The 22,582-nt window shown below is 43.5% G+C and overlaps 1 protein-coding gene across 3 annotated transcripts in view; it reads right to left on the minus strand.

Annotated features, from left to right (window-relative positions):
- Nucleotides 1–1,384: 1,384 nt before the first annotated feature.
- The window catches only part of SOBP (sine oculis binding protein homolog), a 112,644-nt gene continuing 91,446 nt past the window's right edge, over nt 1,385–22,582 (minus strand). For all 3 annotated transcript variants that reach the window (XM_083856453.1, XM_083856452.1, XM_083856454.1), the window contains 2 exons: nt 14,057–16,011; nt 1,385–1,497 (listed from right to left, as the gene is read on the minus strand). In XM_083856453.1, coding sequence (XP_083712579.1) covers nt 14,059–16,011 — 1,953 coding nt within the window. In that variant the 3' untranslated portion in view covers nt 1,385–1,497; nt 14,057–14,058. The remainder of the gene's footprint in view (nt 1,498–14,056; nt 16,012–22,582) is intronic.

Raw genomic sequence — 22,582 nt, forward strand, 5'->3', positions numbered from 1 at the left:
TGACACAGAGACTCTGATTCTGCAAACTGCTCCTCTCTTCCCCACAGCAGCCTTATAGAAAAGGTGTACTCTGAACACTCAAGAGTGAACAATTGCTTTATTCGAGTTAGTAAACAGTTACACTGAATCACAAGGTGATCTGATTTTTTTAAAGTTTTTTCTTTCTTTTTGATTTTTTGTGGGGTTTTTATGGGTTTTTGTATTTTTTTTCTTTTCTTTTCTTTTTTTTCCTTTTTTTTTCTTTTTTATTTGTCAGAATGGGATACTCCACAACTCTCTTACCAATTCAGTGCCAGTATAACATGCTCTAGTGTACTTTTGGACTCTTGGCTACAACTGTACAAGTGCACACAAGTAAATTCTACCCTGTTATCCTCCACCCACTGATTGAGGATCAAATTGCACATTTCTCTTAACCATGACAGGAGAAAGCAAACAGTGAAACAGAATCATGGGGGATCTTTCTCACTTTACCCTTGTTTTCATTGGTTTGTCCATACCATTCTAATTATCATGAAAGGGCTATGCATATGGAGAGATTGTCTCACTGCCTTCCTGGATCACTGAAAACCATCAGGGTTGAAATTTCATCCAAGTCTTTCGTGACGCCCAGCAAATATTCCCCTCAGATTATTTTACACCTTGAGGGAATTTTGGTCTTTAGTTCAACACTCTTGCTCTGTTCCCAAATGGGGCGCTATTTAGGGGAATTTAAAGAGAAAGCTGAGAAGAATAAACATTTACTGAGTTCTCTTGGCATTCAGTCTCTGAAAAACCACAGTATAAACTATTCATGCTGCTTCTTACATCTGTCAAATCAAAAATTAAAAGCCATAAAAGTGTAACACTGAAAATATGGCATTAGAAAGGATAAAGGTGGCCTTTGTAAAAATAACAAGGAAAGTATATTAGCCAATAAAATATTCTAACTCTTCATTTAAAAGTGCATCATGGGTAGGACAGAGATGACTCTGAAGCGTTGCTACTCCAGTATTACCCCTTTCCCCCATCAAAACTTGAATAGGTCCAAAACCATACAATGCAAATCACGATTCTTAGTGTAGCAGCAAAACCACAGCAGTTTTTCAAAGGAAAAAAAAAATTAAAAAAAAATCCGTATCATTGTCCAGTCTCAAATATCTGAACTTCGAAGTCAGTGAGGGTAAAGTACCTATGTTGGTCCATGTGGTTTTTGAAACCCGGGTGAAAAATCCCCCCCAGCAAGAAACCAAGAGGAAAAAGCGTTCCGAGAGGAGAAGAGGGGTGGTTGCAGGAATGCTGAGCACACTGTGTGGATCGATGATGTGCTGTCTTCTGGGTCAAAGGCACCCGTGGGACCGAGACTTCCTTGGAGAGGTTTCATGACAGGAAGCTGCTTTCTTTGCTGGACTTTCAGCCAGAGGGGGTGGTGAGCGGACCAGCTGGTGTCATTCGGTGGAGTGACGTGGTTTGCTCTGCTCCCTTTCTCCATGCAAGGTACCCTGTCAGCGAGCGCTCCTGCAAAGCAGACAAGCAGAGAGGGTCAGGGTGAGCAGCAGGAGGCTCATTGCAGGCAGGCTGGGCATTGCCTGAGCTCATGTCCCACACAGCCTCACGCTGGACAGGCAGCCAGGCACAAGCCCATTGCTCCAGCCTCGCCTGCCCCTTGTGCCTCAAGGGCCTTTGGGACACACAGCCTCCAAGAGGAAGATGGAGGGATTCCTGTGATAAAAAGCTGGAAACCTATATAACTATAGTTCATTTTCAAAAACAGCCTGGCAGTCATAAACTCCTGAGTCTTAGTGTTTCTAGGGGCTACTGGGAGATACACCACTGCTTTGTGTGCTTCTACTTCCCTTGTCAGCTGGCCATGTTAGCTACCTAGCAGGGATTGTCCCTTCTGTTGCCCTACACAGTGAGCTTTGGACTTTATCTCCTTGGATGGGATCTGCTGTTCCCTACAGATTTGGACTGAAACTGTGCAGTACTTACCAGCCTACCAGCCTTAGTTTTGGTGCTGGGGCGTATCTTCCTTCTCAGTCTGCTCCATGATCTCCCCTTCACACTGGCTCCTCTGCAATCCCTCTCAACAATGTGCCTGTATCCCCTTGCCAAACCTCCACCCTCCTTAAAGCAGAGGCTGGAAGGCACATGGAATATGTCGACCAGCATAAGCTTCCATGGCATGGAGACCATGATATCTAGGTTAAGGAGTAACGTTTGTGCTTTCAGGCAATGTGCCCAGCGAGATGAGCCTCTTTGTGTGTACAGAGAGCTGTGAACAAGAACTAGACTGAGAGTTGGGATGTATCCACCTACTAAGGTGAAGTACACGACTGCTTTCTGTCACATTTTTTGGCTTGGAGCCTTGGTGTAAAAAGGGAAGCAGAGAAAATTAAACCCGTAATGTCTGTATGAAGCCTCACGCTGCTCTCTCTTTCCATACATCATCATCCATACATTAATTTCCATCCCTCACTAACCAGTCTCATGGTACATGGTACAGCACAGACCAATACGGGACTTGTGAGGGAAGGCATAAAGAAGTTCAGTGGCTCTTGATGCTTTCTGCCTGGAGCAGACATCTATCTAGCTGTGTAAGTTCTGTCTATTTCCCCCTGGTGCAGATGGACTCAGTGTAACAGGGTTTGCAGAATGGTGAGAAGGATCTTCTCTGTTGACTGGCTCATATGGCAGTAATCGTGTTTGATGAATGCATCTTTGTAGCAATCAAGTTACAAAATAAAAATCTGTATCAGGCATAGCATGCAAAGTTCTATAAAGAAATGAGAACACACTAGTCATCACTGTTTCAGAGTTCAATGCTATGCACCTCGTGCCAGCACTAGCGTGCATGACCAACACAATAAAGTCAGCTATTTATATCTCCCCCAAAAAAACCCAAATTACTTTTAAGGAGAGCAACATATGCTCTTCACCCTAGCTGAACCTGACTTCAACACACATCAAATATTGCTGATCAGATAGAAAAATTGCATCAACCACAAAAGAATTTTCATCAGGGTAAAGCCATGGAGTTGAGCTTATGTGAGTTGTGCTGAGGTAAGCACACTGGGGTTTGCTTGCTTTCCAAAGTCAAGTAGGGCTGGGCTGATCCTGGGTTGAAAGACCACCTAGAAGTTAGAGGCAGGCTGTAGTTCAAACCCAGGAAGCAGCATGGAAAAGATGAGGGAAAGAGAACAAGTAAGAAGGCTCATTTCTGCCCTACTGTTAACATAAGGGGAGAAGGAGAATAACTCAACTGGATGATGACCCAGCTCAACCAGGTGGCTTGGAGGTTCATCTGTGTGGGCTCAGATAGTGATGCAGTGCTTCCATACAACAGGTGACGGCTGCACTGGTGCCCTGCATGGCTGTTAGTCAAAACCTGAGCAACCGGCAGCTGCGACACAGGCTGCACCCACCCACACAGAGCTTCCTCTCTGGCTGATGCCTGACGTGAGGATTTAAATCCTTGCTCAGAGAAGCAGAACAGAATTAGAGCATGGCAGGTCAATTTGGCAGCTCAGGAAAAGCCTTCCCACTCTTTGCTCCCTCTCTGCAGTTACCCAGGTATTTCCAGGGGCTGTTGCAGAGCTACAGCCCTTTGTCCTGTGGTGGGAAGATTGGTTGAGCCAAATGCTCACTTCCCTGCCCCTCCATGCTGAGGAGCTGGGGCAGGACATGTCCCCTCAGCTGTGGGGACATGTCCTTCTTCTGCTCCCCCACACCAAAGCACTGATCCCTGTGTATCTGCTCCCAGCACTGCCCCAGCAGCCAAGCATGGCAGCATGCTCCTAATGGCCACCAGAAATTGCTGCTTTTACACAGTGTCCCCCCCAGTCATGTCCTGCTCCCTCAGAGGGCCCATGTCATTCACATGGCTCTGGACTCATACACACATCCAGGCACACACAGAGTTTTTTCCATGGTTGCTTCCCTGTCATTCCATGCTCCATTGAACATTTCTGTCTCCAGATTCACATCTTATTGTTCAGGAAAAATTAGAGACTGGGTGGGGAAGGCTGAAACAACTGTTGATGTGGACTGGCATGGCAGAGTTTCCATAATTTAGCACAGCACTTAATTCACCCAGACAATGAACGCTGATGTGCTAAAAGAGGCCTGGTTCATCTGGGACATGCATGGCCCTAGAGTAAAGGCACTGAAATTATTTTCTCAGGGAAACTGCTCTGAAGATAAACCACAAGAGTGCAGCTAAAGTCAGCATGGAAGCAAGCTCAGCCCTGGAAATACTCAGGAATCATCTGTTACTTGTAATAGTTCTGTAATTTTCTAATTTTTTTTTTTTACAATTCTTAAAGCAGTTCAAGCTTCTTCATTAAAACCTTCCCCTTTGAATACTCTATGATTTATCTTTCCATGAGCTAATGGAAGGGATGCCACATTGCAAAAGACAGGGAGGACTTTTAGCAGAAATGGGAAAACAACCTGAGTCTTTAAGCATCAACTCTGGATTTCAAAGATAGTGATTTCCTTCTGCTCTGACCTTGTAAGCTAAAGATCCTCCTCAGCTTTGGGTCACCTGTGGAACTCAGGCTCTCTCTTCTACTGAAACATGAGCTGCAATCTTAGCAAACATTGCGGCTTTAAGGAATGCATTGGGGAAGAGCCCTGGGATTTGCCTTTCATGCCTAGGCAGAAGAAGTGGTAAGGACACCCCAAACTCTATGAATTGTTGCACCATTTTCTCCAGCCTATTACTGACGGGGGGGGGGAAAGGGCGGGGGGGGAGGGTCTCTAGTTTATATTTTCTGAGGTATGTATGTGGATCATGCAAAGAGGAAAATGCCATCACAGTTCTGGACTTCTAATCTCTCTACATTGGAAGTGACCCCTATGGCAGACCACAGAGCCTGCCAGGGCCAGTCCTGATTTACACTGGGGTAATTTGGTATATGTCCACAGCAACAAGACAGCTCAGTCTCTCACAGTTAGTGCAGCACCAGTGTGTTTGCCAGCCTTGTAAGTAGTGTGCTTTGCCCCACCAGTGTGCAGATGTGGCAGAAGATATTATTTTCCTCTGAAAAAAATGAGCCAAATTTTCAACAAATTCTTCCATTCTAAGCTGGGATTAAGTTGAACATTTGCAAGGTATTTAAAAAAAAATTAACAAAAAAGCAACGCCCCCCCCAAAAGGCCAAACAAAAAATCCAAACCGAACCAACCAACCACCAAAAAAAAAAAAAAAAAAAAAACAAAACAAAAAAAAAAAAAAAAAAAAAAAAAAAAAAAACAAAAAAAAAAACAAAAAAAAAACAACAACAACTGAAAAACTGAAATAGAAGGTAAACCAAATCCAGACAGTTTCTACTCTCCCTTCCTGAAAACAGGCAACCACTATGATGTGATAACCCTTCTTTAAACCTCCAATTTTGTCTGAATTAGATTAGTAACTTCAACTTGCATTTCAGCAGTCTCCTGTGGGCCTAAACTGCTATTTCAAGGTGCTTCTCAATTTTCTCATTCTACCTGATCTCTCCAGTGAAACCAGTTAAATAGCCAGAGAAAGGCAGTTTAACTGTTGGTTGTGGTATGGAGGATGGTGAGGATGGGTGTCCTGCTGAGCCACAGCCTGTACCTCCCTGGGAAAGTCCTCCTCACTTGAGCTACACCTGGGCCTGGCTTTTTAACCTGAAACATTATTGTGGGCCACAAAATTATAAGAATTACAATAACAAAGCTTTCTGAAGCAACAATGAACCTTCTTAGTGAAAGGTTTCAGCATCCTGTATCAGGAAGCAATTGACATTTTCCCATTTTTCCATGAACAAATCCACTGTCCATAACCATCCAGGACTGCATGTCTGGCACTGTCCCCACAGGGTTTTCTCCCTGGTTTTCACAGTCCTTGTTCTGGTTCTTTTCAGGTCTAAACAAGAACAGATGCAGACTCATCCAAAAGCAAGGCGGCATGCTCAGGTGGCAGAAATGTCATGTGGATTATCTCGTGGGAGAAAGAAGAAGAAGAACTCATCCAGAACACATAAGGAACAAGTGGGTGAGACCTGGCAAAGACCTCAGTGCAGTGCCAGGCACCTTAGGGCATCTCCCTTATCCTCAGCACTGAACTGGGCACTGAAAAATCTGCATTGGGCATTAGATTTTCTCTATTTCTCACCTGAAGAAGAGAGGAACAATGTTTTTACCACCGAGATAACCATTTCAGCAATAATTGGTAAACTGCTTCAAATAAAACTGAATTGGCATTCTAATTGATCTCTGAAATTTAGGGTCAGAATTCAAATTTTCAGTGACTTTGTCACGTATCTTTTCTAATCGTGTTCAAGATTCTCTCAATTGGAGAATTCCTGTGGGAAAGGGCTTTTTTTCCCCCTCCTCTTTTTTGGATAAGGAACTTAGAAGAGGCAGCACAAGTGGTTCATGAAACCTTATAAATATTTGGAGTATAAGCAGGCGACACAAAGTTTTACATTTAACCACGTGAGCTCCAAATAAGTGGCTGAAAATTGCTTTAACCATGGGTTTCAATATCAATCACCTGATGATGGGATGCAGATCTTTCCAGAGAGATCAGAACTCCATAGTTATTTCACTCAACACTACCCAATCCCGAAACCTTCTATTTCCTAATTTTATTTTTTTTAAATATCTGCTTTCATAGAAGATGATTAAATTACACAGCATGAAAGTCCAAAACTGGGACTAGAAGATGGAGCACAGCAGGGAATATGGGTGTCCTCTCAGCAAACACAGTTCAGCCTCTTTGCCTTTAGATAATTTGTTGTTGAAGGTTGGCTTGAATTTAAGGCAGCAATGTTTCAGAAACACTTGGAAAAGCAAGCCAGCTGCAGGGTGGATATCATTACAAATTGAGACACATGTTGTACAGGAATACCATTCTTTTCAAATACCAAAGTTGTGTCTGGGGAAGTAAAGCCATGCAAAGGAGTTGGAGGCAGGATCTTTAACGTGCCAAGGGCCTTCAGCTTGCATTAGAGGCACCAAGAACTGAGTGCACACAGTACTGGGCAGGATCAAGCCCAGATATTTAATCAGCTGTAATTTTCATGGTAGAGGCAAACATTAAATAGTTGAGGGCTCTGCAGAATGTTAGAGGTTACTTCGATTCATGGCTCTCACGAGATGATCACACACACTTCCAAAGACAACTTTTAGTTCTGCAAGTGCACTGCAGCTCATTATCAAAATAATGTAAATAAGGTCATGATTAGTAGGTCTCAGCTGTGAGGCTTTGACTGGTGGAGGCACCCAGAAACATGCTTACATTTATGGGACTTAAAAATAGACAGGAGAGACTCAGCAGGTAATCTGGAAGCAAAAATTACTTCAGAAAGTCTTGCTTGCCACTGTCTGATTTCCTCCTGACTTCTTCCTCAAAGAGCTTTGTTTCTACTTTGCCTCATTCTTCCACTGTGTTTTTAAACAATAATTTAATTTTATCTTGGAATATATGGCTCACTGCTTGAGTATGTCCAACTTTTTCACAACCACAGTCCTCAAAAGTGTTTTGCTCTTTTCTCTCCCACTTTCAGGTATTGCTCATAGTACTGTTAAATAGTTTATAAGCTCCTCACAGTTGTTTGGAGCTCACTGCTCCGCACTGAAGTCGGCCATAGTGTTTCAGGGCCAAGCTTCACAAAGGCTGTGAGGTGTTAACCTCCTCATCAGATTTCAGTGGCAATCAGACACCTACCATCCAGCATCTTGGCCTCTGCATGTCAAGGCAATCGATGTCTAGATGATGTTTTTACAAGTGTTTTTACAAGAGTCTGTTTTACTATGGTCTTTGTTGTTAGGGACTCTGTATTTAATTATGAGTTGTGCTTTCCTCCCCACCCCCATAAAATTTCCCTGCACCACTGACTGCAGTAGCTCAACAGCACAAGGACAGGCTGATGAAGAGCTCGAGTCTCCCCATAGGGCTGTTTCACACTTAACACTTTTCAGTGCAGCCAAATCTGCTTTGAACCAACTTAAATAAAAGGAGCATTTTAGACCTTATACCTATGAAAGTAACTGATCAGTCTTTAAAGCCTGGCAAAGAATTATGAGCAACTCATTGTTTCAATATGAATGTGGATTGTACCAACTTAGGGAATGGCATGGTGCTTATTTCAGTTCAAATGATATCAATTTCATAAGACAATTAAAACTATCAGCAGCAAGTAAGCACCAAAATTATCTCTGAAATCGGTGGTCTGAGGTCCTGGGAGCTGTCAGGTAGACTACAGTTTGTAGGTGTCATAAGCTCTTCAGATTTCTGTGGGTCTGTCAATTGAGCTGTGCCTTTCTTTGCTGTCAGGTTCTGGCCATGTGTTTTGTTTGCCAACAGCTCTAGATGATTATTACCTTTACAAATCAGACCAGGTGTAGTTGTTTTCTAAACGGAGTTGAAGGATTAGATTTCGTATTTGAAACATGTGCCCTAGGAGGTTTTATAGAGAAGCAGGAGGAGCCCATCAGAAACCAGCACTTGCTCCTTTGATTCAAAGAGTGTGCAGTGATCTATGGCAGCGTACCATGAGCCTGCTATTTACTGCCACTGAGACGGAAGTTAGCACTCCCACACCCCGGCAGCACGATGTGGGAGCTGAAAGCTACCCTGGAAGTATGTCATTTTATACTTCACTATTTTGAGAACCCTTTCTTTTCTTTTCTTTCCTTTTTTTTTTTTTTTTTTTTTTTTTTTTTTTTTTTTTTTTTTTTCCTGGGAAATCCTTTTTCTGATTTTATATACCTGAGAAGGTATACAGGCAATTTTGAAACATAAGATCACACTGCTAGAGTCAGGCAGCTCTCAAGGGCAAAGCTTCAGTTTCAAGCAAATGTGTTTAAGGCTTTGTGGTGTTAAGTCTCTCCTCTGCTCCTTTGGACAAATGGAAAATTTCTGTAGGCTCATAAGAAGTCAGGTGAAGGAAAACTTCTGAAGCAGAAGAGTAGGTGTTAAATGCATGAGTCCAATTACTCTGCTGATTTAAATTAGTTTGGCATCAGTGGAACTATATCCAGTTAAAATTAGCTAAGGCTCTGGCCCATACTACCATGTCAACAAAGATGACTAGCATAGAAATGTGTTCAAATATAGGAAAAACTGTTTTCAAGTATATCTTTAAGATCAAATTTAGTCCTGATCATAGCAAGCTGGGCAGAAGAAAGTTGTTGATAGACAGACACCACAGTGACAGAGGAGAGATAAAACCTCTTAGGCTAAAAAAAAAAAAGGAGGTTAATAGCTATGCCCCTTGCCTCAGGAATCCAGACCCTGGAGCAAGAAATCTTGTGCTGGACCATTATAGGCCGAGAAGCTCAAAGTGGGATATATATTACTTCTGCTCTGAACTGAGTGTTCTGGATGCCGTATTTTTTTAAGAGTACGATGCATGGACTAGACAGCTGAAGGTTTGGGCCTTTCACTCAGCAGATGCTGACCCTGGGACATACAGGTTGACTCTCTATGTGGCCATACACCTACTATTTCCATTATTTCTGGAAGAAATTCTGCTATCACAAGCAGAAAAACTCCTTCCTTTTCTGACCCCTCTGTCCCCAGCACAGGATTACTCTACACAAACACACATATGCACACACAGAAGCTAGTTGTGAGTTTAGCATGTGCCACTTCATTTTCTCATTTAGTTTAACATAACTATCATGTTAAATCCAAGCAGACCTCAGTGTTTTCATTTCTTTGCTTTAGGAAACGTTGACATCAAAGCTAGCGGGTTAAAACTGATCCCGCCAGGGCATAAAGCATGTAGGCAGGCAACACTAACACTGCTAATTTTAGAAACTCACATTGCTCAAACTCGAAAATGTAACACTCAACAGAATATTCTTCCTAGCTTCATTCCTTTATCATAGCAGAACTTTGGCACTGAGACATCTTTTGATAGTTTTTCAAACTGCATCAGGCTAGAACAGCTTGACAGTCCACATCCTGATGGAGAAACTAAACTTTAACATCAAGGATTATGTTGCTGATTAGCACTTCCAATAATCAAGTAATTGGTACATTAAATAATCCAGAGACTGGCAACTTGCCTGAAAAGGTCATGCTTGCACTGATTCCTTTTTAGAGAGTCTGTGTTGCTGTTACATGAATTCAATCTGTCTGTCCAGAACTCTAGCATAAAAATATTTGGCTAATTTCCTTCTTGACACACCATTTGATGGGAAATAAAATCCAGGAAAAGTTGCACATTAGGGCAATATGTTCAGATTTTCCAATTTGGGTAAGTGAGAAGTAAGAGAGAAAAAGACAACTGGCTGGACTTATTTTCTCCCAGTTAAGTGTGGCCAGCGCTATCAATACAAACCTCCAAGGGCCCAAATCAATATATTTGTTAGTGCGGCTTCTATCCTCTTTGCAATTTACTAGAATTTCTATGAGGCTGGAATCTCTCTTAAGGTATCCTCCCCACAAGTGGATTGCAGAAGGAGAAGGGTTTTATCTCCCTGCCTTCCGAGGCCTGGGCAGGAGAAAGTAACCCGTGGGCACAGCAGAGGTCAGGGCTGTGGTGCAAGAGGCTACACTGATGTTCTCCTCCCACTGTCGCCCCCTCTGGATAGACAGACTCTAAGTCCTGCTCAGTCCTCACAGGCAGGGAGGGAAGAAATCTAAGGCAGAGCCCTTTTGCTCCCCCCAGACTGGCTATGACCAGCAATGCTGAAATAGCGAAAGAAGGGCTCTGCATGAAACCACAGAGTCCTCACCTCAAATCAATCATCAGAACCGCACAAATCACTTGTGCGTGCCTTGAGACGCTCAAAACCCACCCGCACTTCACTGAGGTACCCACTGGAATGAGATGGTTACCATGCTATTTACTTCTGCAGAGTATTTGGAAGTATTCTCTTTCCCTTGGAGCACGTAAGGTCCCTGGTCTCCCATATCTTCTGCACAGAGGCTATTTCTTTCTTTTTCTGGAGGAACAAGGGAATGAACACAGACTAATAACCCTCACCATGCCGTACTATGCTACTGCACAAGAGGTATGGCAGACACCTAGGCTGGGCTTCTTAACTTCCAGCATCTATGTGGACAGCTATGTCTGCGCCAGTCACCCTAATTTTCCCTCACTGCAGGCAGAAATAGGCACTCCTAGGGCACAATTCATTTGAGCTGTCTTAGTTGTTGACTCTGGGATGAGCTCAGCTGTCTCTTTCAAGTGCCTGCTTCTCTATGTTGATTTTAAAGAGAGTTTAGACAATTAGCTCAGCTGCATCTGTGTTACAGATGTCTATATTGGGTCAGATTAATCTTGTCTGGCAACCTGAAAACTTTCCTGTAAGACAACTCTTACACTGAGGCAAAGAAATATGTAAAACTCAGGATGAAAGGGAAAATGGTTGTTCCTGAGGATAATCACAATGGCAGTTATTGACATTTAGAGAACATAAAGGGCTAAGGACAGTAATTGAATGATAAAGAATCCTTGTCTTTCCAATGCAGCTTGTTCAGTTTGCCCACTTTCTCTCTAAAATACTACTCACAAAGTCATGTCATGAATAATCATGTCAACAGGCAAAAATACACAACTCAGTGAAGCCAGAACTTTCTGAGTGTTTAAGCTCCGGCTTTGAACAATACTAAACTCCTCTTGGGACTGGGACCTTGGGACTGGGACTGCTGCCTGGGAAGAGGCAGCATTGGTGCAGCCTGGATGGTCTAGGCAAGCATAAATAGATGCTAAGAATCAGCCTGTCTTTGACCATAGAGTAAGCACATAAATGTGCAAGTCTTCTAGCACTGTCTTGAAATAAGCAGCTATGAGGAGCTTCAACGAAGTGGGAAAGAAAGGGTTAACCATGGCTCTCCTAAAATTTAATAAAAAGTATACAGCCGAATAGTGGCCTTCTCACTAGATCAAATCACTACCCCTACCTAGAAGCATGCAAACATTTATGAAGAGGATCTTTCAAGCTCCAAAGGTAACACTGGGGTTTGCAACAAAGATAATACTGCTGGGGGACATACATTCCATACCTCAGGGGTGGGTAGGGGGATCCCCACTAATAGGACCTACGACTGTGTAAATATTTGAAATTTTCATTTGACTGCTGAGTTATTGTATATGCTGATTACTAGTCCAAGAATGTGATAGTTGTCCTCTCTTCTTATTAGTGTATCTTTTAAATGTGTCAGCACATGCTGAGAGAAAAGAAATAATGGTTGTGTTCCACTGAAGAAAGTAAATATATACTGTTGGTGATCAAGGGAAGTAATGTTTCCAGCCCTGGAACCAGCGCAGGGAATGCAGTGTTAACAACTGAGGAGGGAGTCCTGACTATACTATATATCTTTGATGGTGCAATTAGCCCACACTGATAGAGCTGGGAGATACTGCAATGGCCCAGATTACACAGCCTGCTGCTGCTGCTATCTGCGGCTGTAGGTGCCAAACACCACTGCAGTCACTATTTGTGCTACCAGGGACAGGGATTTACTGGAGGCTACAGAATATTCCACGGATTGTAATGAAATCTGGCATGTCACCAAGCCACATCCGGCAAACCATCAGTATTTTACTGCTGAACAGATTTCTTGCAACACCCACCATTTCCCGTTTTCCTGAAAGAACTTCTCCATGCCTGTGCATCTAAATAAATTCCATTACATTAGTTTTGTTAAGGAATATATTCAGTGCAGGTAGTTCAGTGTGCAGCTGCAGTGCCAGCTGCAGGCTGAGCTCTGGGAGGACAGGAGCCCAAGCCTGGGCACCAGGCAAGAGGATGGGAATGGGCACTGATCCTTTTCATAAAAAAGGACACAGGGTGACCAGACACCCCCAACAACCACCAGAGTTTCCTGTGCTTAGACTGTGAGGATATAGAAGGTAAAAAAGCCCAGGGGTTACTTTGTTCTGGCTCCCTACTCAAAGGCATAAGCTTGAGCTGTTGTTTTGCTATTTATTTATTGCACCATGATGAAATTATTTTAAGGATTGGGATTTCTGAGAACCTTGCTATGGAAAACCTGGGGTTGAGCCAGTGAGGAAACCTGGTCTGATAGTGTGAGTATGGGATGTGTGGCTGTGGAGGGGCTTCTGTCTCAGCTCAGGTAGGACCAAAGTGACTGCCAGAGCCGTTCTTGGATGGTCAGACAGGGAAGATTCGTTAGACAGTTTCTCACTCAAAGGTTTGAGTGAGATACATACTAAACTAAGAGTTTTACAAAGACACTATGCTATCAGAGGGATTCAGTAGGCTGGAAATTGAAAACAAAGGATGACAGGTTTCTGCATCTGGAGCATTGTCCTTGGACAAGGCATGGAGTTTGGTGGAGTTACCCATATCTCTGCCTTGTTTTGTACCACTACCAGGAGCCACAAACAGATACCAAGCACAGGGCTGGGGCAAATCTCAGCTGCTTTTCTAAGATAGGAGACTTGCACCAAAGCAGATACCTCAGGTAAGGCAGTAAAGCCCCATGGCAGAGGTTTTGCTGCAATAAGCTATAGTGGGCAGGTCCCAAACAGCAGGCAGTCCCTAAGCACCAATACATGGGAAAAGAAAGCTCAGGGAGAAGAGTTCAGTCTCTAGAGAACAGCTCAGTGGAAAGCCAGGGTGCAGTCTGGAGGCAGACCAAGGTAAGATGGTTGGAGGTGACCATTTGCTAAGTCCATTGGCTCTGAGCTAGCAGGAAGCTGCTGGGTCATCCGGCTCTATGCTGTGCTGCAGGGGAATTGCAGTCATCGTGAAGGCTTGAGTTGCTGTGTAACTCAGCTGGAATAAGTAAGCACATTAATGGCCCAGACCTGTACCATATTCTAGGCAGAAAAGCACTGACTTTGACATACACAGCACAATAACTTCACAGCCAGAACCATCATGACATGTTCTGTGAGCAAAAGTGTAATGAGGCTGCTGATGAATGGAGTACTGACAAGTACAGATGCAATACAACACAAAAAACAATAATAAAACACAAATACCGACAGTTTTCTGAAAGTGCTCATAAATTGGAATTTGTATCTTTTTGTTTCATAAAGGACACATCTACATGAGTTTGACCTCATACCTGAAAATACTGAATTCTATTCACACAGAAGGCAGTAGTGATTACACAAACCTTTACTTATTCTGATTTCGAATTCGGAGACACCTCCTTTTCAATGGTGGCTCCAGATCCTCTGGCCCTGTGCTGAGTATTGGCGTTGAGATAATGCACGGCGCAATAGCAGTCTTTTCTGCTGGTTTTGGCACAGGCTGGATCACACAACCTGTCTTGGGCAGCATCCTCAAAGCATATGCATGGTCCTCGTCTGCTGGGTTGTTAAGGTTCGGGTCCTGTTTGTCTCCCCCAGCCAGGGGCTCTTCCCCAGTCTTCTTGCCAGCCTCTCCCTCAAGGTGGCAGTTTGACGCACAGTTGTTCTCCTTCACGGACTCCAGCTCGCTCACTGCCAGCTCCTCCGGGGGCTGGGGCTTTTTTGGCTCCTGGGGCGGCTCCGGGTTCTTGGAACCCTCTGTGCTCTTTGTGCCATTCACAATGACATTGCACACCGCTGCGCCAGCTTCCAGTCCCGGCGTGCCAGAGGCCAAGGAGACGGGACAGCAGTGAGCTCCGTCACTGCATGGTAACGTCTTTGAGTCAACTGGGCTGCAGTTGTCCCTGCAGTCACTGCAGTTCCTTTTGTCTGAGCTACCAAAAGCCAAATTTACAACACTGTTAGGTTCACGTTCAACTTTCACTTGGGCGTGTAGGGCCCTGTGGATGACATTGTGCAGCCTAGACCGGTGGCCTACTGTTAGGTCTATCACACCATCCTGTGGACCCTGCAGCACACTGGGGAAACCAAATTTACTGTTCACTGGACTACTAGGTCTGACAGTCAAATCAACAACTTCATTTTTACTGTGCTCCTGAAGCACTTTAGCTTGATTAAGGGACTGGCCTGAGCAGCTTGGTGATGAGTCAGAGGATTTGGATGATCCTTGTTTTGACTCTCGAGGGGATGAAGAGCTATTGGTTGGCTTTGCCCCAGGCGTCTCACTGGAGGTACTCGGAATGAAGCTTTCACCGTTGCTGGAGAAGCCATTTGGGGGTTTGGAGTCATTGATGTGAGGGATGGGGATGGGAATGGGGATGGGAACAGGCAACGGGACAATGACAGGATATGGCACTAGTAGAGTTGGAGGTGGCACCAGTGGGGCAAGGGACGGCAATCCAAAGTTCATCATCTGTGGCATAGGCATAGGGCCATTTGGCATCATGCTGACAGGGGGGAAGGGGAGACTGGGCAAAGGAGCTCCGGGAGGGGGAGGCGGCAGCAAGCCAGGAGGATTCCCAGGCATGGTAGGTGTCGTGGGGGGATGGATATGGGGGGAAAGCATTGGCCTGTGCATGGGGCTAGAGGTGGGACCCATATTTCTGGGACCACCTGGTGGGGGACCGATTCCAGGAATCATTGGATTTGACAGAGGGCTGTTAGGATTTGAGGCATGGTGAGGTGGCCCACGAATAAATGGTGGACGGATTTGCTGCATAATTTGCTGTTCCATGAATATGGGCAGAGGAACTGGCCCACGGTTTGTCATCACCATGGGAGGACTGCGAGGTGGGACACCAATTGGAGGCACAATGCTAGCAGGTGGCTGGACAGAAACCGGTGGAATATTTGGATTCTCACTGATGGGAATAGGTTTGGGAACTGGCGTGGGGATTTTAGTGACAGAGCAGTTGGCAGTGTCAGACGGAGAGGCAGTGGTAGACGCTGATGGTCCAGGGCCTTGAATTTGGCCAGCTGCAGACGCTGGGGATGGGGCTTTTCTCCGAGCATCTGCTAGCGGTATATTCCAAGAATCTGGAGTCAGCAGCTGCACCCCAGTGCCTTCTGCTTTATTTTCGACTGGAGGATGTAATGTACTGCACAGTCCAGCTGGAAGATTAGCCTGTGTCTCTTTGTAGAAAATGTCCATTTTGTACTGATTGAGACATTTTGCACTGCAGAACTGAAGCCTTCTTTCCCCGTCCCCAAAATCCAGATACTCTTTTGTGTGTCTTATGTGCTTACACCAGTCACATACCTACAACACAGTAATAAAATCAAATCAGGTAAGAAAAGCAATCTTCTCTTCACAGTGTTATTTTAAAAGTATTTTTTCAGTTGCTAAATGCATTATTTTTCTAACAGGAAAAAAAGAAGTTACATTTGTGAAAATGGCACCTTTTTTTCTCCAACATATTAATGAATTGAATGCCACTCGTTTTCTGGCTCCTATGATCTCAGTTCTACCTTATACAATGTATTATGCATCTTAAACCCATAGCACAGAGAAGAATCCTCAGCTGGCATAAACTGTTGTAACACACATATGTAAGTATGCAAAGTCCATATGAGTATGGCTGTGATTACTCCTTGGTGGTAATCTAAGCACGCCTGTGCCATCTGAGATGTCATACTACACAAGGAGTGTGAGAACTGGAAAAGGACTCAGAAAATTGCTGGAAATGAATGCAAACCATTTTCTGCTAAACTGCAGCACACAGTAACATTTAGTATTCTACTAAGGGTATCAAATAATAAGTTGGAAGGAGTGTGATATTTCAAAATGGCATCACAAAGCAAAAAGCATCACTGATTCTTTGCCCTTCATTCCAAGGAGAAACTTGGAAAAAGTCAGGATATTTGTGTAAGGTTCAAATAGTCCCAATTTGTGATGTTTCAGCAAGCTGAAATTATTTTCTGAGCTGTTTGCCCACTTTTGTGTACAAGTCACTTTGAGTAAAACTTCTTGGCAAGCAAGGACCTGTTTAGCAACTTCTCAAATACTATGGCAAAAAGTTTGCATTGCGGGCTCAATTTTGTTTTGTTTCTCTGCTTTCCATTTAATCCTTTTATATGTTGCTATTGGTGTGGTGAAGGCACAGCCAATTTTTTTTTAAATAAGGCTGCAGAACTAATTAAGCTGTGAAAGGTTTTCCCAGTTGTAAACCACTAGAAACCAAAGTTCAAAAAATAGTCATTCTAGGCTTCAGAATGCATTACTTCAGAGAAATTATTGTGATTTCATTAACACATTAATTTTGCAACACCAACAGCTCTCACAGATGGTGAAGACATGATCTACAATTCAAATATGACTCTTGTTTGCACAAATGCCTTTCCTTCATATGGCATTTTAAACAAGAATTAATATGAGTAATCTTGCCATAGCTATAAACAGATAAACAGATGTCAGATTTTTCAGTGCTTCACTTTTTTGACAGAATTTTACACACACAACCCCCCCCCCCATTTTTGTCATTTACATTAGTTCTCAAAATACTCCACTGACAGTGATTTTTGGGGCTTTCTATCAGCACATTGAGCCTATGACCATGTCATAGTATATCCTGGTATTTTTTGTTCTGCCTTTTCCAAATAGCCCGTATTAGCTTGTTTTGAAATGACTCTATCTTTTGTACAAAGGAAAAAAATACACTAAAAACGCCAAAGAAGACTATGATTGTGAAAAGACTGCATTAAAAGGATAATTAATTTTAATAACTATTGGCCATATAAACAATTCAAAACAACATATGTTGGGCATCTGATTACCCATCTCATTTAACTCTCAGCTTTCCTTTAATATAAACAGTGGTGACATTCTTGAGTTTTCAGTAATATATCTTTAATGTATATAGACACACACACACACTATATGCTATGGCTATTACCCATTTAACTCCTCCACCTTTTGGCTGTCCTGTCAGGTTGGTTTATTTCCCTCCTGCTCCTCTCCCCATTCACACACACATGCACACACTCCCTCTCTTTTATCCCAACATTTAAATCAAGCTAAATAATTAATTGAGAAGTAGCAACTCCTAAGTCAACCCTGAAGTTTGGGAATGCAGGACCCAGACTTTTAGCTTGGGTATAACACACACTGTGCCCCAGGAGATAAAGCAGAGGAGGTGCTGGTGCTGCTTGGTGCATGTGGCATCAGCAAGGGTGTATTTCCAGCATGGTGCCCCACTGCAAGAAAAGAAATTCCTTGGTGCAAACAAGTCCAGCCCTGCACTGAGCACACAGTGACGGTGTCACACCCTTAAATATGTGGACAAAAAGGCCGTCAAACGCATAGAACTGTTGAGATAAATGCTTGCACTGCCATGGTGCATGCATCCCCCCAAACGTGGGGCAGATGGGAAAGCAGGAGTGCAGCAAGCAGGGCAGAGGGGGCAATCCCACTTCCAACAGCTCCTGGATTTTATCAGGTATCAGCTCTCCGTCTGCTCCCCACAGAAAGGCTCAATGGCTATCACAGACAGCCCTGGAGCTTGTCCTGCAAACAGTGCAAACACACAGCAGTGGGCACTGAACCATCCCGCATATTTGGCAAGAGTGTGGGTTTTGCCACCCACCTGGCAAGTCAACACACATGATGGAACCATCCTATAATCAATCTCCTGGAATTTTCTGGCTTGCCACTGTTTTCAAAGCAGACAAAAGGGGAATTTGTGAGCCTACACACGGAGGTAATAGGACACTATTTAACTCAGTGGAGCTGCTGAATTTATCTTAAAGTCATTTCTGAGCGAGAGCTCACTCCTGTAGCCACAAAATGCTATCTATTTTTCATGTATGGAACCAGGATGTACTGAACCACACTCCTCCTGCTGCTTGCAGAGTATACTCTTGCCCCAAAGGCTGGCATAGATGCAGAGGGTCTCCATATGTACGCCAGGAGCTCCCAGGCAGCTCCTGAGGCAGGCTGGGGCAGGATGAAGCCTACCCTGGCCCATCACCATCTATTTGCAGTGGAAAGACAAGGAGGAGAGTGGCCTCAGAGGCGTCTGCAGTAAAAAATGGAGCACAACTTCAGGTGGAGCTGCAGTGAAGCCTTTCCTTTCCTTTGGGACAAGGAAGTAAACCACCTTGTAAGCCTGCTGCCAAAGAAGCGCCTGAGAAATACGAGAGAGTAAACCCAGTCTCCTTATCTTTCTAGGAAGAGCCCCATCCATGACCTTAATTAAAGGGACTGAAGGAGAAATACAGCCCCACAAAAAATTACAGCATATTTTCTATATATTTAATTTTATTAGTTAGCATTTGAAAAATTCGCTGAAACACTTCCCTGTATTATTGCTGTATTGATTTGTTTATCTCCAGTGGGCTCCTGTGTCTCTCCTGGCTAAACAAATATTTTCTCTTCCTTGGTAAAATATTTAGAAATCCTGCTTACAAATTCTCTACTGATTTCTCCAGTTTTCAATAACTCACTAAGGAACAAGAAACTCTGAAGCATGCCTGCCTCACTCACATATTGATCACAGACCTTCTGTATATTTTATCACTAGATAAAATTAATTAAAGCCAGAGAAATTAAAGGCAGCAAATCTGTTCCTCTGAATATCCTGCATAGACCAAATATTCAATAAATATCTCATTGATTTAATGCAATATCTCAAAGTGTTGAAGCTACAACATCAGTGAAAAATGTCCATCTTCTACATTCATGTATTTCATAATTTTCTTTTTTTTTTTTCTCTCATTCTTTTTATTTACATAAGCAATCAGTTTGTGCTGCTTAGTTAAAATAAAAGGTATAAAAATGTGGGACTCATATGCAGGTAATATGACACCTCACAATACCATACTAAAAGACAGAAAAACAGTTTCTACAACAATGAGGAAATTACTGGAGGAGAAAAAAAAAGTCACTTAAGAATTAATGAATCAAGTCTGTCTTAGAGAATTGATCATTTAAGATGAGGTCAATGAATTTATGATACAAATGGCTATATCACTAGAGGTAATAAAATGGAGCAATATCATTCATTTTACATCTAACTAATGACATGCTCAGAGTAATTACAGATTTCTTCTAAAAGCCTACACTGATCAGTTCAGATGTGATAGGTGAAACCTATATATCTCTCCATTTAATAAAATAACATTTTCTTATCTGTAGAGCACACAACTGATGTCTTATTTTTTTAAGTACTTGAATTTTGTACAGAACATCACTGTTCTTCACAACCAGCTAGAATTTCTCTGCTCATATATTCCCTTTCCTTCCCTTTTCCTGCCTCATCCCTTCCCTTCATTGTACAACCAAGAGAAGAGATAAACTATAGCAGAGTGCTTGTTAGCACCGCACACTGGATTTGGTAGTGCTTACACGCAGGAGTATCTCCCTGGGGTTCAGTGGGATTAGTCACTACCATTAATGCTGTAGGACCACATTTGGAGGTCCTGACCCAGTACCAGTGGGAAACAATGAAGAGACTCCTCTTTAATACAAGCCATCAGCTTTGGTCTGTTTCTTAACACTGGGCCCTGCTCACCCCAGTCATCAAGAGCTTTGTTCCCAACCTCAACAGCAGCAGAGGCACAGACAGGGATTTTGGAAGGAACTGCAGAAGAAATACCCGGGAAGAAAATAAATGCTGTGAGACTGAGTTACAGACATTTCCTAACAAACATAGGCAAAGCCACCATTTTGTACATTTCTACCAACAGGAGGTTGGACTAGTAGTGGTGTCACTGACCATGAGCATGAACATTTCCAAGACAGAGGGTCAAAACTTGCAAGGTGCTAACAGATCCCCTATGCACCTTCACCTCCCTTGGAAAACACTTCTAGGACTGCTCTGGGGCAAGCACACTTCACACCATGAATGCCAGAACATGAATCCTGAATGACAGAAAGATCAGTAATAAGATAATGACCTATCTCATTCAGCTGTAACTAAACAACCCTCAAGAAGATTAAATTTACCTAACTGGGGCATATCCAAGGCTAAACAACAGAATGAACATTCCTTCAGTACATTTAATGTATTTATATTTTGGTGGCAGGTTGCCAGTGTGCTACTTATAAGCTCAATGACTTGGTATCAGTTATCCACTTTCCTGTGAAACACACAGCAATCTACACCAGGAGACAACTCAGAAGACACTGCATCAGCAGAAACACAACTCGTGCCCGATACGGGAACACCAAAGAAGCCAGGACTGAGGGATCCTGTAACACTCATATGTCTCTAACACAAAGAGTGGGAATAAAGCCATTCCTGTTGGCATCCATATCTTTATTTTGATAGAAACATCCAAAGTGGAGTCCAGACATGGCTACAAGGCTGCCTCGCAGGCACAACACAGATCCTGCTGTGCCTGAAAGGGCTGCACTTGGACTTTAGGCACCAGGTAATTAATACCTAAATCAACTGGCTGTCAAATGCAGGCACAAAGTTCACACATTGGTGCAGTCCATCACTAACCTTTGAAGAATAATCTAGTATCAGACACTACTTCATTAAGAAATACACTTGGCAAAACCTGTTTGCAGAGGTATTTGCATCAGCCCTAAAGAAACCAGGAATGAGTAGCAATGGAAAAACCCTGCTGCGATGAAAGAGACCCTGTGCCTCTTACACAATGCTTTGGACGACCTTCAGCTCCATGGTAAAGCTTAGCAAGAGGACAGAAAGTGGTCACTAGGGCAAAGACATGCCATTTTCAGCTTCTCCAGAACCAGAGGGTGACTGACTAAGCTCCTCTCCTTGCTCACAACAATGTCACTGGGGTATATCTTGCACTAGGGGGGGCTGAATCACATATGAGGACCAGACTTTTATCAAAGATGCTGAACAGATGCTGAAGATTATCAAAGACTCACTTCTTGGCACAAAATCCATGTATTCGACTTTGCTGAGTAGTTCCTGCTTCCTTTTCTCACTGTGATATCCAAGTGCTGTCTCTTTATATACGTTTAGGCATATGTTCTGACTTCACGAACACCACTGCACATTTCCTATATCCTGTTCTGGCCCTGGTTGTCTTTCCTTTTAGCCCAGACTGGTCCTGGAAGGGTCTGGGAAGTTCCCTGAAGTTTCCAGTACTGCAACCCAGCCAGGATGTGCAAGGCATGGAGGCAGAGGCTCCCACCCAATCCCAAAAGCCATGAGGTGAGGACACAATGTCTTGCCCCCACACATCTTCCTGCTTTGCAGCCCAGTGAGAACCCGACACACCAGCCATATGTTTTTCAGCAATGGCTCAAGTTTTTTGAAGTCTGCAAAACATTGGACACAGCAAAAATCTAGAAATTAGGAAGTTGCTAGAAACACACATACAGAGGTTTCCAGTATACAGGCTAATGAGTCACAACTAATGTTCTAACACACAGCTCAGTCACGCCCTTTGCTGAACACCCAGCAGCTGCTGCAGCATGGACACCAAGGCACCTTGAGGCCCAGGCCCCCTTGCAGGTCTGTGAGCACTCCCAGCAGGACATTAGGGGAAAATTCAGTCAATCAGAAGGAAAGAAACCTAGATCTGTATGTCCTGCAGGACTATGTACCTATGTACCTATGTCCCTAAAGAAGTGTGAAACCTCTCCTCCGCTGTCCTCAACAGCTCCCCAAACTTATTGGACAATGTGGCTATCTGCACCCTCCCTTCTTTTCTCTATTTATCCACCAACAAGGCTTCTCTTCAGAGCAGGTCACCTAAAAGGTAATCTCCTCCTAGATCCCAATGCTAATCTGGCAAACAGCCCTCTTTCTGCAGTCTGTTGCCTGATTAAGAACAGAGAAACTCTGTGACAAGAGCTGTACCTCAAGTATTAATGTATCCAACACCTGTGAACACAGAGAAGCTGTGGC

Source organism: Zosterops lateralis (assembly GCF_965231275.1).
Source record: "Zosterops lateralis genome assembly, chromosome: 3".
NCBI classification, from domain to species: domain Eukaryota; kingdom Metazoa; phylum Chordata; class Aves; order Passeriformes; family Zosteropidae; genus Zosterops; species Zosterops lateralis.